The sequence below is a fragment of the Oryctolagus cuniculus genome, chromosome 2 (genome assembly GCF_964237555.1).
Source record: "Oryctolagus cuniculus chromosome 2, mOryCun1.1, whole genome shotgun sequence".
Lineage (NCBI taxonomy): Eukaryota > Metazoa > Chordata > Mammalia > Lagomorpha > Leporidae > Oryctolagus > Oryctolagus cuniculus.
The window spans coordinates 209,530-225,054 of NC_091433.1; the positions used below are offsets into that span (position 1 = coordinate 209,530).

The following is a 15,525-nucleotide window of genomic DNA, read 5'->3' on the forward strand; positions in this document are numbered from 1 at the left end:
ACACAGAGGGCACCACGGGACCCATAGGAACCCACACAGAGGGCACCACGGGACCCACACGGACCCACACAGAGGGCACCACGGGACCCACAGGAACCCACACAGAGGGCACCATGGGACCCATAGGAACCCACACAGAGGGCACCACGGGACCCACAGGAACCCACACAGAGGGCACCATGGGACCCACACGGACCCATAGAGAGCACCATGGGACCCACACGAAGCCGGACACAGACATGGACATGCAAGGACATACACAGACACTCACAGATGGAGAGCGCACCCCGGGACCCACATGGATGCACTTGGATCTGGACATGCACAGATATGGACACACACGGACACACATGGACATACACAGACACGACACACAGATGCACACAGGCACAGACATGAGGTACAGGAACACACACACACAAATACACACCACACAGAGCACACGCGGTCATGGCATGCAGGCACACACATGGATGCGCGTGGACATGGACATGGCATGCAGGCACACGCAGGGACACACATGGACGTGCATGGACATGGCATGCAGGCACACGGAGGGACACACATGGACGTGCGTGGACATGGCATGCAGGCACACGGAGGGACACACATGGACGTGCGTGGACATGGCATGCAGGCACACGCAGGGACACACATGGACGTGCATGGACATGGCATGCAGGCACACGGAGGGACACACATGGACGTGTGTGGACATGGCATGCAGGCACACGGAGGGACACACATGGACGTGCGTGGACATGGCATGCAGGCACACGGAGGGACACACATGGACGTGCGTGGACATGGCATGCAGGCACACGGAGGGACACACATGGACGTGCGTGGACATGGCATGCAGGCACACGGAGGGACACACATGGACGTGCATGGACATGGCATGCAGGCACACGGAGGGACACACATGGACGTGTGTGGACATGGACATGGCATGCAGGCACACGGGGGCACACATGGACGTGTGTGGACACGGACATGGCATGCAGGCACACGCAGGGACACACAGGGACGCATGTGGACACACACACGCACGCACCTTGTCGGGGTGCACCACCAGCACCGCACGGCGATACTGCTTCTTCACCTGCGCCGGCGTCACCAGCTCGGCCATGCTCAGGGGTGTCCAGCGGCTCTCGCCGTCCCACAGCACCGTGTGCAGCGTGGACAGCAGGGCCCGGATGTTCCTCTCCTTGCCTTCCACCCAGTCCAGGAGCTGCGGGCGGCACCAGCGCACACTGAGCAGCGCCCGCCCCTGCAGGGCAGGCCCTGGCCTCTGGCCCCGTGCCCACTGCCCACCTTCAGCTTCAGGGGGTCTGCGTCTCTGGCCAGGCCCTGCCTCCTCATCTCTGCCATGGTCTTGGGCCCCTTCCTGTCGGCCCTGGAGGCAAAGCCTTGGTCGGACAGCAGGTCTTCAAAGTCGCTCTCTGAGACTTTCGGCTTCTGGGCTGCAAAGAGAGCTTTCTGGAGACGCAGGCCCCGCCTCCTGCACCCACTCCCACCCTTGCTCTCAGCAGGGGAGCTGGGGACAGCAGCCGACGGGCTCCGGCCGATGGGCCTGGGACTCACCGAAACCGGGGGCTCGGATGCCCCGCTCCTCCCGCCCCCCGATGACGCTGGCGGTATAGGGAGGCCTGGGCTTGGCCTGGGCGTGCTGGGAGGGGCCTGGGGCCGGCGGCCGGCTTGTCTGCCAGGCACCTCTGGGAGAGGGGGCTGCTCTGGGGATGAAGCCCCCGGGGGGGAGTCCAGCAGGTGCACCTGGGGAGACACAGGGGGCACTCAAGGTGCAGCAGTGACAAAACCAGCCACCTCCACCTGCTGTACGCAGCACGGCGCTGTCCCATGTATCACCGTGTCACAGTCCCTGTGTCCCGTGTGCCACCATGTCATAGCTCCCGTGTCCCGTCTCCTGTGTCCCGTGTGTCACCGTGTCAGCTCCCGTGGTTGGCGGGTGAACCCAGTGTATGCAGCTGCACTGTTTGCTATGAGCCGCCCATGGGTCCCGGCTGCCGGGTCGCTTCCTTCCGTGTTGTGCTGAGTTTCCGTGTTCTGGATCCAAGTGCCACCCAACATGAGGACGGGAACGCCTCCTCCTGACGGAGCGCTTAGTCCTTCAGGGTCAGCCCCGCCAGGGCTCATCACCCTCTCCCTGGTGGCACCGGCAGAGCCCATCCTGCCACTCAGCTGCCGAGGTCGGTCCTGCTCCGGCTCCACCTGCTGCGTTGTTGGCTTCTGGGGCTGTGAAGCCCCCTACCCCGCCCTGGCAGTAGCCTCCAGAGAACGCAAGCGCGTCCTGTACCTCACTGAGCCCCCGCCCTCTGCAGCCGGACTCCGCCCGAGGGCTTCACGCGGGCACATCTGCCGTAGCCGTCCTGAGAAACAGCCAGCTCGCCTGTCCCCTCCGCCGCCCCGGTCTCCTGCCGCCGTGGCCAGTCCCACCGCTTCTGCCCGGTCCGAGGCAGCTGGCGTCCCACCGACTCCCTCTGCCTGCTCTGGGGTCCTCAGCGCTGCCTGGCTGTGGCCTCTCTGACCGGCCGGGCCCTGGGCAGCGCGCTGTCACTGCTCGCTGTGTCCCCGCTGCTGCCCCCCAGCGCCCCGGCTGTGCAGCTCAGCCGGGCCCTCCATCTCTCCTCCCACTGTCAGCGCTGCTTCCTCCTGGGGCCTCCGGCCTGCTGTGGGCGGGCAGACACCAGGCTCCACCCAGAGAGAACCCTGGTCCCCAGACACCACCCCCAGGAGGCTGTGCCTGCGGCCCCACCCGCCCTCCCCTCCCCCAGCCCACAGGAGGAGGTGGACAAGCTCCTGGTGTCCTGGACCACGGCCTAGAAAAGCCAGGCAACTGTCCCCACGGCAACCACAAACCAACAGAGGGACTCCCACGATGTCCCGGCCACAGCCTTCTGGGAACTCAACATTCGGGAAGAGCAGAGAGCCATGGAGGAGCTCGGCTAGGGGACACCCCAGGGGCAAGGACATCGGGGTGCCAGGGACGCCTGTGGTCATGCCCACCCCGCCTGGGTCCCCGTGTGCTGAGCTGGGTCACAGGAACCCCCTCAGGAGGGACCCGACCACATGATCCCTCCAGTCTTGTCAGAGTGGGCGCCAACCCCGGGCCCCTGGGGTTACTGCTCCGGGCTGGGCCGGGGGTCTCGGAGGACAGACCCCGGCAATCCAGAGCAGCAGACAACAGGAAGTTGCCACCCGCCCACACACGCTCCCGTTACCTTGGAGGCCGGAGCTGAGGTCGCCCAGGTCAGCAAATGGGTCCAGGTTCTGAGGTTTGGTCCGGGTGGCCTGGGGGCCAGGCTGACCCCCTGCAGAGAAGAGGGGGCCTGGGACGGGGACACAGGGTGTCAGGACAGGCAGCACCTGAGGTCAAACCACTGTCCCCATGACCCTCAGGCCTCACTCTGAGCTCAGCCACGCAGCCCCGGTGGCCAAGGCAAGTGAGTCCCTGACCCCCCAACCACTGCCAATGCCCACCTGGAGTGGGGAGGCGCTAGCCGCGTTCTAAGTGAGGGCTGGATTACCGCACAGCCACCATGGCAGGTACCAGCCATCGAGTGCCACACGAGGACGTCAAATGCGCCGGCTCGCCTCACAGAGCGCTCGGCACTACCAGACCCCAAGTCCTCTGGGCGGGGGCGGGGGTCTCTGGCTGCCGAGGGCATTCGGACGTTGATCACATTGCTCACGGACAGAGCCACCAACCAGAAGAGAGCTGCCCTGTGGGGCCAGAGCCCGCAGCGCCGGGCCTCCTCCATCCTGCACCCGCTGCAAACACCGCGACCCGATTCTCCCGAGAAAAACAATCGCCAAAAATAACTGCCAGCCCCACTTCAACGAGATGCAAATCGGCAGCACAGGCCCACACCTATCGGGCCGCCAAGGCATTTCTAGTTGCCGGCAGCGACAGTGGGAGCCGAGGGCGGGTTCTTGGGCAGATACAGAGAGGTCTGGTTGCCCCGTCATAGCCACGTCCCCGGCAGGGTCCCCGGAACAGCCTCCGTCTCTCAGCCTCCCTCAGAGCCATGGACACAAAACACACAGAGCCGTATCACAGGTGAGGCCGGACCTGCACGATGGACAGCGTGTCCACCTGGGGAGGGTGCGAGGCCGTGGCCGGTGCTGGGAGCAGGCTCCTACCTTCTGCAGCTGGTGTGGGGGCTGGCCCAGGCACGGAGGCCTCGGCCCAGGCATCCCAGCCCCCCAGCAGGTCCGGGTGGCTGGAGGAGCTGGTCATCTTGCCGGGCTCTGCTGGCAGATCCCCTGGGAAGAAGCACACGCCTGACACCTGCAGCCCCTCCCCTCCCCTCCCCTGCCTGCGCAGGCGATGCAGCCGTCTGCTGGGGGCTGAGCCCGGGCCCAGGCCCTTGTCTGCACCTGCTCCCTCCTGAAACCCACCCATGTCCCAGCTGAGCTGGGCCCCGGCCCTGGCCCTGCGCCCATCCAAGGTCCAGCGAGGCCTTGCTCCACACTGCCCACTCACAAGGGGCCCTGCAGCACTTGGGGCCACCGCAGAGCCCACCACGGGACACACTGCTCCTGGCTCCTCCATGTCCAGGACTGTGGCCCAGCCCCGTCCTCTCCTGTCCCCACTGGCCCATCACAGGGCCCAGCCACAGCACATGGGCATCTAGGGCCGCTCTGCCCCTCAGTCCAGCCCTGCTCACAGCAGAGAAACAGGCTGAAGGGTGCATGGACGGGCTTATGGTGTGGACAGGCCCTGGATACCTGCCCACCTGCCAGGTGTGGGCACACTCGGGGACAAGAAAAATACTTTCAGGACCCTGGAGAGGCACAAGGGTGGGGGTGGGGGAGGCCTTGCAAGGCATCCAGAGCGTCACCCACACGGTCCATGTAGCTCTGAGCCCATGCCCCACTGGCTGACAGCCTGGCCAAGGGACTCACCCAGGTGCAGGAAGTCGGTGCTGCAGGATGGGGGCGGGGCGCTGTGGGTGGAGGGGAAAAGGGGCGACGTGGCCACGGGGTCTGAAGCCAGGAACTCGCCAAAAAGGTCGGGCTTGGAGCGGGGCTGGGAGCAGGCGTCAGACGCCGGCAGCAACGGGTCGAAGGGGTCGGCTGTGGAGACAGGCAGGGGTAGGCAGAGCACCTCGCGCCCCAGCACCTGCCCAGGCACCCAGCCAGGGGCCCCAGGCCCGCTGCCCCTCCCTCTCCCACCAGAGGCCAGCTCTGCAGGCCACAGCCAGTGCCAGCAGTGCCCATGCGCCCAGGGGTGCTCCCTGCCCCATCTGTGAGACCGTGCGTACCAGCGGTGGGGGGACCCCCCTGCGGGGTGCTCCGTGCGCTGAGGGGAGGGGCCGGGCTGGCCAGGAGCAGGGGTGCCTCGCTGCCAAGCAGGTCGCCAGGGGGCCCTTCTGCGGTGGTCTCTGGGAGCCCAAGGAGGCCACTGAGCAGCTCGGCGTTGCTGGAGGGGACCCCACAGGCCTGTGAGGGGGCAGCCGGCCCCGGGCCCCTCTCAGAGTGCAGCCCCAGCAGGTCCACAGAGTCCTCTCGCGGGGGCCCCTGCGGGTCGCCCGCAGTGACTGCATCCTCTTCGGGGGACCCAGGGTCCCCGCTGGCGCCGGGGCAGGGCGGCTCCTCCTCGGTGGACGCCTCGCTGTCGTCCTCATCGGTGCCTGGGGTGGCTTCCGCCACGCCCAGCGCTGGCTCCCCCTCCTCTGGGAAGAGAACAGCAGGGCTGGATCTGCAGACCCGCGCTCAGCACAAGGGGCCTCCGCCCCAGCCTGGGCCCCTCGAGTGTCACAAGGGGACACCACAGCGCCTTGCTGGGCCAGGCCGTGGGCTGGAGGGGGCGCCCTGGCCCTGGGGCGTCTGCCAGGGAGGGTCTAGGGTAAGAGGTCAAGGCAAGTGCCCCCAGCATTTTGGGGCCCAGTGGGGGGCTGGGGGCAGAGGCAGGGGTGGGAACTCCCATCTGGGGAGGTAAGCCCACTCTGCTAGGACCCCTCCGAGCCCCCGCCCCCATGGACGACCAGAGCCACAGCATGGATGTGGCTACTTGGGGGGCTGGCACGTGGCACAGTGGGTGAAGCCGCGCCTGCAGTGCCGGCGTCCCACGTGGGCACTGGATTGAGTCCCGGCTGCTCCACTTCCTTCCAGCTCCCTGCTGGGGAAGATGGCCCAAGTGCTTGGGCCCGTGGGAGCCCTGGAAGAAGCTCCTGGCTCTTGACTTTGGCCGGCCCAGCCCTGACCGTTACAGCCATCCGGGGAGTGAACCAGCGATGGGAGAGTCTGGTCTTTCCCTCTCTCTGTAACTCTTTCAGAATAACTAACTCTTCAAAACAAAACCAAATGAACACCAGGACTCCTCTCAGCGAGCCATCAGAACAGGGTGCCTGCAGGCCGGGGGACGAGGCGGGGCCTACCCTGCCAATCCAGCGTGTGGAGGAAGTGACTGGCGTCCGTGCTGCTGCTCCGAGGTGAGTCCGACTCCGGGGGCTCAGCTTCCGGAGACTCCACGCCAGCCTCGTACCGAGCCGTGGAGCCGGGCTGCCGGGGGAGCTCGGGCTTCCCTGGGGAAGGGTCGGTCCTCACTCAGCCAGCGCCCCCGGCTGCCAGGGTCTGCGTTGGAGCAGAGCCCCGCTGTCCTCTGCAGAGTGCGCACCACGGACAGAGCAGGCGAGCGGTGCACTTGGCTGTGCCGGGGCCCTGCGCCCCAGGTGGCGCTGGAAACCATTCTGTGCCCAGAACGCGACCCGAGGTCAGTGGAGGGCTCAGACCCTGGCGGCAGACCCCCCGCAGGCTGCAGGCCCAGCCACAGGGCAGGGCCCGGGGCCGAGATGTGCTCCAGGGAGCCATCTCTGCTTCTGCGGCGGCGGCTGTGAGGGCCGCCTGAGGGAGGGCGGCCAGGCCTGCGGGGCGGGGACCCCGTCACTGGGGGCCTCCCTGCCCTGCTGCCGCCCCCTCCATGTGACGCAGAAACCCAGCAGCGCTGAGACCTGCAGCCCACACAGCGGCACCAGCCCCTCACCAGAGCCACGGCCGTCCGCTCAGGGCCTCACCAAACATGGTCAGTGTCTCCTGCTGCTCCTCCCGGCTGGAGAAGAGGACCTTGGGCGTCAGCCCCCTGGTGCGCGCACTCTCCCAGGGCAGGGCCTCCCGGCTCGGCCGGTCTCTGGGCTCCACCTCCACGTCCAGACTCACTTGGAATAAGTCTGGGTATTTCTCCTGAATGTCGCACGCATCCAAGTCATACCTGCAGTGACCGAGGGGACAGCAGTCAGGGGGGCCCACGGAGCACGTGTCCCAGCAGTCGCCGGGAAATGTGCGCCTGGCTGGTTCACGGCCGTGGGAGCAGCGCCCTGGACTTGCAGCATGATGGGCTGCAGCACCATGGGTCAAGGACTGCTCAGGGGAGCCCTCTGGCCTCAGGACCCAGCACAGGCGTCCAGGGCAGCGCAGCCCCACCCCTCAGCTACAGGCTGTGGCCGTGACGTTGGTCAGAACAGACACCTTGGGATCTTCAGTGCATTTTCCCATGAAAATGATGGCATCAGATGTCCAGGACACGCGGTGTCGGCTGGCAGAGTGGGAACAGGACTGGAGGCTCCGGGGGGCCGGCAGCAGCAGCCCTGGGCTGGAGCCTGGCCTAGGTCAGCAGCAGCAGCCTGGAGGCCGCTGCACGAACGTCCCAAGCAGAGGCTCAGCACCTCTACCAGGACTGCGGGGAGCACGTGGCCCACGCCGGCAGCCCCGTGATCTCTGCGCGTCACACTCAAGTTTCACAAAAACAAACCAAAGCTTGCCTCTAAGAAGGGCAGCTAGACCTCGGGAGGCCACGTGCCCCAGGGGCCCCTGCCCACTGGTGGTCAGGCTGATAGCGTGGGGACCCTGCCCACCCCCAGCTCTCTCACCTCTGAACGTGGGGAGGGAACAGGACAGAAGAGTGTGGGTAACGAAGGCATGCCCCAGAGGCCTGTGCCCTGTGCGCGGCCGGGCAGGCCAGGCAAACACGCAGAGGCAAGCCCCACCGGGATGGCCCCAGGCTGCAGCCCATCACAGTGGGCAGTGAGGGAACAATGGGTGGCCCCTGCACCCAGGGGGAGCCCCTGGGCCACAGCACACGCAGGGCCTGCCCGAGGCAGGGCAGCCCTGTGTCTCAGACACCAACCACAGAGGCAGACGGGTCGGGATGCACCTCACACACTTGCCGGCACCCCTGTCCGCTTCCCGGCCTTATTTCTGGTTCAGAGCATGCCAGCAGCTGTGGTGCAGGTGCTGCCCACACCAACGGCCAGGATGAGGAGTGGGCTCTCGCCACACACACTCGGGGACCCAGGCAGGGCCCAGCCAAGTCTTCCGCGCGTTTTCCATGGTAGCCTCTCTTCAATCTGCAAACCGCACCTCCACCCCGACACACACGCCCACTGCTGCCTCGGCCCGCTCACTGCCCCGACACCCGTCCCTCACTCGCGAGGCCTCCCCAGGGCCGACTCCCGTGTGCTGCTCCTCACCTGAACCCCACTTCTAGAAGGTCAGGGGTCCCAGGAAGACGTGGATGTGGGGAGAACTCTACCCTGTCCCACAGGGCACCCTGGTAACACGGCGCAAACCCCGGATCTTGGCAGCCAGCGCCGTTTGGGGTTTTCATGGCTCCACTCCTGAGATGCCATTTCCGACAGTGTCCTCACCAGGCCCTGTGCACAGCGCTACACCGGCTCCCAGGCGTCGAAACACCGCCATCTTGCAGACACAACTGCAGACGTGGTCTGGCTTTCTCGAAGTTTTCATGTCAACACAGGACACTCTTCTCCCCCTCACCATGTTGAGGCCCTCGGCACAGCGGCCACACAGGCCTGTGGCTGACCCCTGGGCCAGCTCTCAGTGCCAGCCCACTCAGCCCATCTTCTCGGAGAACCACAAGGGCACTCTGGGTCTGCCCTACCCCGCAGTGCGCCGCGTCCCACTGTAGTCAGCTCTTCCCACGTCCTCTCCCGATCCCCGCCAGGTGAGCTCAGGTCACCGCCAACCTCCGCATTTCAGCTGTGATGACTGTGCACGTGGCTCACCCACGATGCAGCCACTGATTCCACCCACCCCCACTCCCGCACGGACGCGATGCTCCAGGCGTCTGCTCGGGCGTGCAGCACTCGGGGCGCGGAGGGCGAGCCCGCGTCCAGACCTGGCCCTTGGTCTGCCGGCCCAGGAACAGCCCTCGGCACTGTTTCCAGCGCTGCTCTGTGGCAGCGACTCCGGGACCTCAGCTCTCTGCCCCACTCACGCTGCAGCACGCAAGCTGCCCTCATTTCTTTTTTTTTTTTTTTTCCCACAGGCAGAGTGAACAGTGAGAGAGAGAGAGAGAGAGAAAGGTCTTCCTTCCGTTGGTTCATCCCAAATGGCCACTATGGCTGGCGCTGCGCCGATCCGAAGCCAGGCGCCAGGTGCAGGGCCCAAGCACTTGGGCCATCCTCCACTGCCTTCCCGGGCCACAGCAGAGAGCTGGCCTGGAAGAGGAGCAACCGGGACAGAATCCGGCGCCCCGACCAGGACTAGAACCCGAGTGCCGGCGCCGCAGGCGGAGGATTAGCCTAGCGAGCTGCGGCGCAGGCCGAGGCTGCCTTCATTCCCTTTTTTTTTAATACATTTTTTTTTTTTGACAGGCAGAGTGGACAGTGAGGGAGACAGAGAGAAAGGTCTTCATTTTGCCGTTGGTTCACCCTCCAATGGCCACCGCGGCCGGCGCACTACAGCCAGCGCACTGTGCTGACCCAAAGCCAGAAGCCAGGTGCTTCTCCTGGTCTCCCATGGGGTGCAGGGCCCAAGCACTTGGGCCATCCTCCACTGCACTCCCGGGCCACAGCAGAGAGCTGGCCTGGAAGAGGGGCAACCAGGACAGAATCCAGCGCCCCGACCGGGACTAGAACCCGGGGTGCAGGCACCGCAAGGTGGAGGATTAGCCTAGTGAGCCGCGGCGCCGGCCTGCCTTCATTTCTGACCCAGCCCCACGGTCTCCCTGCTGGGCGCCGAGTGTTCCCGTGGTCGCACGTGGGACCACAGACAGACTGCCCATCCTGTTCATCAGCTCTCGCCACAGTCACGACTGAACCCCGACCCTGTCCTGCTGGCTGGTGCGCGATTTTACAGCAAACAGGGCCTCAACGCACAGCACGTGGCGACCGTGGCTCCCCGTCCCCGATGCTCCTGCAGCCGCTGGCTTCCCAGGCCTCCTCCCTGCCTGCAGGTCACACGCTGGCCTCCGGGTCCTCCTCCCCCGGCCACGGTGTTTCCCGACAGCAGCCTCTCGTGTGCCTGAACGCACCTCCGTGCCCGCCCCTCCGCAGCCCCTCTGGCTCCCAGCTCGCCATCGGCGATGCTCCAGAGGTCTCTGTGTAAAAACGCCCCGCGCAACTCCTGATTCCGCAGTCTAACGTTTCTCATGGTTGGGAAGCCTGAGGCATCCTTTCGCGTGCGTGACTTCTGCGGTTTCGTCCCCGGAGCGCTCCAAGCAGCAGCATGGAGAGCCCTCGTGGTCCCCCTCGGTCTCAGCGGCGACCCAGACTCGCCGCCTGCCCAGGCCGCCTCTGCTCTCGAACACATCTACTCCCGGCTCTGGAACGCACACCGGCCTCTCGTCATCGTCTCGGGCTGTGTGAAGGGCCAGGCTCCTCCGGCCACATCTGGTGGCCAGGGCAGGGCAGTGCATGGAGATGGCATAGCCGAGCTCAGGACTTGTCCTGGTTTGGAGCCCACCTCATCTAACCCCAGGTACCCCTAAAGGGCTAGCCTCTAACCCTCTTAGCCCCTTCCCGGGGCGTCTGAGCTGAACACGAGCCTCGGAACCGTGCTAGTCACAGCAATGCTGTCCACACCACGGACGCCAGCATCTCGGCCTTTAGTCGTCTAAACTTCCAGCACCCACCCGTGTCTGAAACCCCACACAAGCCCTTGGTGTTACTTTCCAAGAGAGGAAAAACAGACGGTGCTGGTGTGAGACACAGAACACGGGGAATGCAGGGGACAGACGGTGCTGGTGTGAGACAGACACAGAACGCGGGGAACGCAGGGGACAGACGGCGCTGGTGTGAGACAGACACAGACGCGGGGAACGCAGGGGACAGACGGTGCTGGTGTGAGACACAGAACACGGGGAACGCAGGGGACAGACGGCGCTGGTGTGAGACAGACACAGAACGCGGGGAATGCAGGGGACAGACGGCGCCGGTGTGAGACACAGAACACGGGGAACGCAGGGGACAGACGGCGCTGGTGTGAGACACAGAACACGGGGAACACAGGGGACAGACGGCGCTGGTGTGAGACACAGACGTGGGGAATGCAGGGGACAGACGGCGCTGGTGTGAGACACAGAACACAGGGAATGCAGGGGACAGACGGCGCTGGTGTGAGACACAGAACACAGGGAATGCAGGGGACAGACGGCGCTGGTGTGAGACACAGAACACGGGGAACGCAGGGGACAGATGGCGCTGGTGTGAGACACAGAACACGGGGAACGCAGGGGACAGACGGCGCTGGTGTGAGACAGACACAGAACACGGGGAACGCAGGGGACAGACGGCGCTGGTGTGAGACAGACACAGAACGCGGGGACAGACGGCGCTGGTGTGAGACGGACACAGACGCGGGGAACGCAGGGGACAGACGGCGCTGGTGTGAGACGGACACAGAACGCGGGGAACACAGGGGACAGACGGCGCTGCTGTGAGACACAGACGTGGGGAACGCAGGGGACAGACGGCGCTGGTGTGAGACACAGAACACGGGGAACACAGGGGACAGACGGCGCTGCTGTGAGACACAGACGTGGGGAACGCAGGGGACAGACGGCGCTGGTGTGAGACGGACACAGAACGCGGGGAACGCAGGGGACAGACGGCGCTGCTGTGAGACACAGACGTGGGGAACGCAGGGGACAGACGGCGCTGGTGTGAGACACAGACGTGGGGAACGCAGGGGACAGACGGCGCTGCTGTGAGACACAGACGCGGGGAACGCAGCATGGGGGCCGACCACTGCTCGTGACGCTGCTGTGAGACACAGACGCGGGGAACGCAGGGGACAGACGGCGCTGCTGTGAGACACAGACGCAGGGAACGCAGGGGACAGACGGCGCTGGTGTGAGACACAGACGCGGGGAACACAGGGGACAGACGGCGCTGGTGTGAGACACAGACGTGGGGAACGCAGGGGACAGACGGCGCTGGTGTGAGACACAGAACACGGGGAACACAGGGGACAGACGGCGCTGCTGTGAGACACAGACGTGGGGAATGCAGGGGACAGACGGCGCTGGTATGAGACACAGACGTGGGGAATGCAGGGGACAGACGGCGCTGGTGTGAGACACAGAACACGGGGAATGCAGGGGACAGACGGCGCTGCTGTGAGACACAGACGTGGGGAACGCAGGGGACAGACGGCGCTGGTGTGAGACACAGACGTGGGGAACGCAGGGGACAGACGGCGCTGCTGTGAGACACAGACGCGGGGAACGCAGCATGGGGGCCGACCACTGCTCGTGACGCTGCTGTGAGACACAGACGCGGGGAACGCAGGGGACAGACGGCGCTGCTGTGAGACACAGACGCGGGGAACGCAGGGGACAGACGGCGCTGGTGTGAGACACAGACGCGGGGAACGCAGCATGGGGGCCGACCACTGCTCGTGACGCTGCTGTGAGACACAGACGCGGGGAACGCAGCATGGGGGCCGACCACTGCTCGTGACGCTGCTGTGAGACACAGACGTGGGGAACGCAGGGGACAGACGGCGCTGGTGTGAGACAGACGTGGGGAACGCAGCATGGGGGCCGAGCACTGCTCGTGACGCTGGTGCAGCCGCAGACAGGGAGCGAGTCCCAGCTGCTGCCTCTCATCCAGCTCCCCAGGGACGCAGCGCAGAGGGCAGCAGGGACGGCCCGAGACGAGCTCGCGCTGTCGCTCTGCCTCTCACGCGGACACAAGGGAGCAGCGCGCACGGTACCAGGCTCTCGCCACAGCCAGTGCAGATGGCCTCTGTGCAGCCCCACATCGCTGAGGCGCAGGGGACTCAGCAACGGCGCACGAGGGCTGCGGCAGGCTCCGGTCCAGCCCGGCACCTCCCGCACGCGTGCACCCAGCTCGCCCCACGCCTCCCCGCAGCACAGCCCGACACCCACGTACTTGGCAAACTTCACGGTGGTTGCATTCCGAGGCACAAAGCCAGTGTGGAATTGGATCTGGAACATCTTCATGGACGCCATCTGCAGAGAGGACACGGGGGCTCCTGGGCCAAGGGGAGTGGTGGCCGCAGGGAGAGAGGGAGAGGGGGAGGGGGAGGGGGAGAGGGGGAGAGGGAGGGGGGAGAGGGAGAGAGAGAGAGAGGGAGAGGAAGAGGGAGAGGGGGAGGGGAAGAAGGAGGGGGAGGGGGGGAGAGGGAGAGAGGGGGGGAGAGGGAGAGAGGGAGGGGGGAGAGAGGGAGGGAGAGAGAGGGAGAGAGGGAAAGAGAGGGAGAGAGAGAGAGGGAGAGGGAGAGGGAGGGAGAGAGAGGGAGAGAGGGAAAGAGAGGGAGAGAGAGAGAGGGAGAGGGAGAGAGAGGGAGAGAGAGGGAGAGAGAGAGGGAGAGAGGGAGGGAGAGAGGGAGGGAGAGAGGGAGGGAGAGAGGGAGGGAGAGAGGGAGAGCGAGCAAGCATGGGGGCTCCTGGGCCGAGGTGGGCTGGCGCCTGCAGGGGTACCACAGGCGGCCGTGTGGGCTGAGGTGGGGCGGCCACAGGGCCCAAGCCCAGTGGAGGGTGCGCAGGGCGGACCGCAGCAGGTGCTGCAGAGAAACCGCGGGCTCGCTCAGCCGGCCCGATGCACAATTCTCCAGAACCCCAGGGACAGCAAGCGGCGGAGTGGCAGTGCCGAGGGGCGTGGAGGCCGCCGGCACCCACCTTGGCCTGCAGCCGCCCTCCCAGCGTGGACCTGGCGTGGTAGATGACGAGGAGCACGTCGCCCTGCACAGTGATGCCCAGGGGAATGACCGCTTTCCCATCCTCGATTCTGAACTCCCTGCAACAGAGCCGGAGACCCAACCGCTCTCAGCGGCAGCGTCTCAACCTCCCTCCACACGGCCCTCCGCCACCCGTGGACTGTCCCCACGAAGGGAGCCCACGACGACTGCGTGGACACCCGCCCGTGCCTGCGCCCAGCGGGTCACGTGCCTGCCCAGACACGCCCAGGACCCTCCTCAGACGGCCCGTGAGGGGCAGCACTCACCTCAGCCTGTCGTACTCCTGGGACGTGGTGGCCACGCGCTCGTCCCCCACGTGCACCTCGCAGAAGGGCCTGCAGCCGCTCCTCTGCTTGTTGAAGAGTGGCACGGGCGTCATGACCACGGCCCGCACCAGCACGGGCTTGCCGTGCGGCGTGACGGGCTCCTCGGCCACCATGTCGCACACGTACTCGATGTACCTGCGGGCACACGCGGCCCGTCACCCACCGGCTTCCCTGGGGACCTGCTCCGACGCCCGGGTGACTCAGTACTGTGTCCCTGGCTCCTAGTTCTACCCGACAGAGGCCTGAGAACGCGTTTCGTATGGACAGTGGTGACGTTTTCAGTGTGCTGAGGCCTGTTTAATGGCCCCAAAAGTGACCCTGTGGTCGGTCAGCTGGCTGGTGGTGTGGTGAAGTCTACCCTGCTGCCTTCTGTCCACTGAGCCACAGTGGACAGCGGAGAGGGGAGCCCAGGCCCACGCTGCAGCCACGAGCTTATGGCGCCACCGTCTGTTCCCACCAGGTGTTGCTTTTTAAATGTTTATTTATTTGAAAGGCAAAACAAGAGAGAGCTCTTCCATTCACTGTTCACTCCCCAGCTGCCTGCAACTGCTGGGGCTGGCCAGGCCAGAGCCAGGAGCCAGGAGCCACTTCGTCCGCTGCCCTTACCGTCTGCCCCAGTCCTCGCAGGATTCGCTCGCTGCATTCTGAGTCTGTCTAACGCCCACAGAGCTAGAGTCTCCACTCACGGGGCTCCTGACCTGCCCACGCCCGCTCTGGGGGATGGCGGGCGCATTCACCCCAGCAGCACCCGGGGAGGCTGCAGACCTGCCTGAGGCCTCCCTGCCCCCAGGACGTGAGCAGGAGGCCAGGACAGAAGTGCTCCAGCACAGCAGACGGATCCTGCCGGCCGAGCCTGACAGCGCGGCGCAGCCGCAGGACCCCGACCCACCGGGACTGAGAACAGACGGCGAGTGCGTAGCAACTGCTCCCTGGCGTTCTACCTGTAACCTGTCTGCCTCACCTCTGGGACAACACATAGCCAGGTCTCGCCTTCCTATCCGATCGGACCACCGCCACGTTTGCTCTGAAGACCGACGCGGCTGGGTGGGGACGCCATTGTGCCAGCCGACCCTGCCCGGCCCCGGCCCCTTTTAGCCTTTCCTGACGTTCAGTGCTTGCCGTGCTCCTGATCTCTGCCCCCAGGCCCTGCCCGGGACCGCTGACCGGCTGTGCCAGGCGTGGGCCCGCACCACCTCCTCCCAGTCCTCCGTGGCATCTGCTCGGCCTCCTG

At 65.8% G+C, this 15,525-nt stretch overlaps 1 protein-coding gene across 4 annotated transcripts in view; it reads right to left on the minus strand.

Annotated features, from left to right (window-relative positions):
* The window catches only part of GAK (cyclin G associated kinase), a 50,544-nt gene that overhangs the window by 529 nt on the left and 34,490 nt on the right, over positions 1-15,525 (minus strand). For 3 of the 4 annotated variants that reach the window (XM_051840340.2, XM_051840343.2, XM_051840344.2), the window contains 12 exons: positions 14,235-14,429; positions 13,910-14,027; positions 13,161-13,240; positions 7,041-7,234; positions 6,405-6,551; positions 5,289-5,699; positions 4,930-5,100; positions 4,165-4,287; positions 3,243-3,350; positions 1,588-1,776; positions 1,318-1,466; positions 1,058-1,234 (listed from right to left, as the gene is read on the minus strand). In XM_051840340.2, the coding sequence (XP_051696300.1) occupies positions 1,058-1,234; positions 1,318-1,466; positions 1,588-1,776; positions 3,243-3,350; positions 4,165-4,287; positions 4,930-5,100; positions 5,289-5,699; positions 6,405-6,551; positions 7,041-7,234; positions 13,161-13,240; positions 13,910-14,027; positions 14,235-14,429 (2,062 nt within the window). The remainder of the gene's footprint in view (positions 1-1,057; positions 1,235-1,317; positions 1,467-1,587; positions 1,777-3,242; positions 3,351-4,164; positions 4,288-4,929; positions 5,101-5,288; positions 5,700-6,404; positions 6,552-7,040; positions 7,235-13,160; positions 13,241-13,909; positions 14,028-14,234; positions 14,430-15,525) is intronic. The other variant, XM_051840342.2, reaches the window with a different exon arrangement.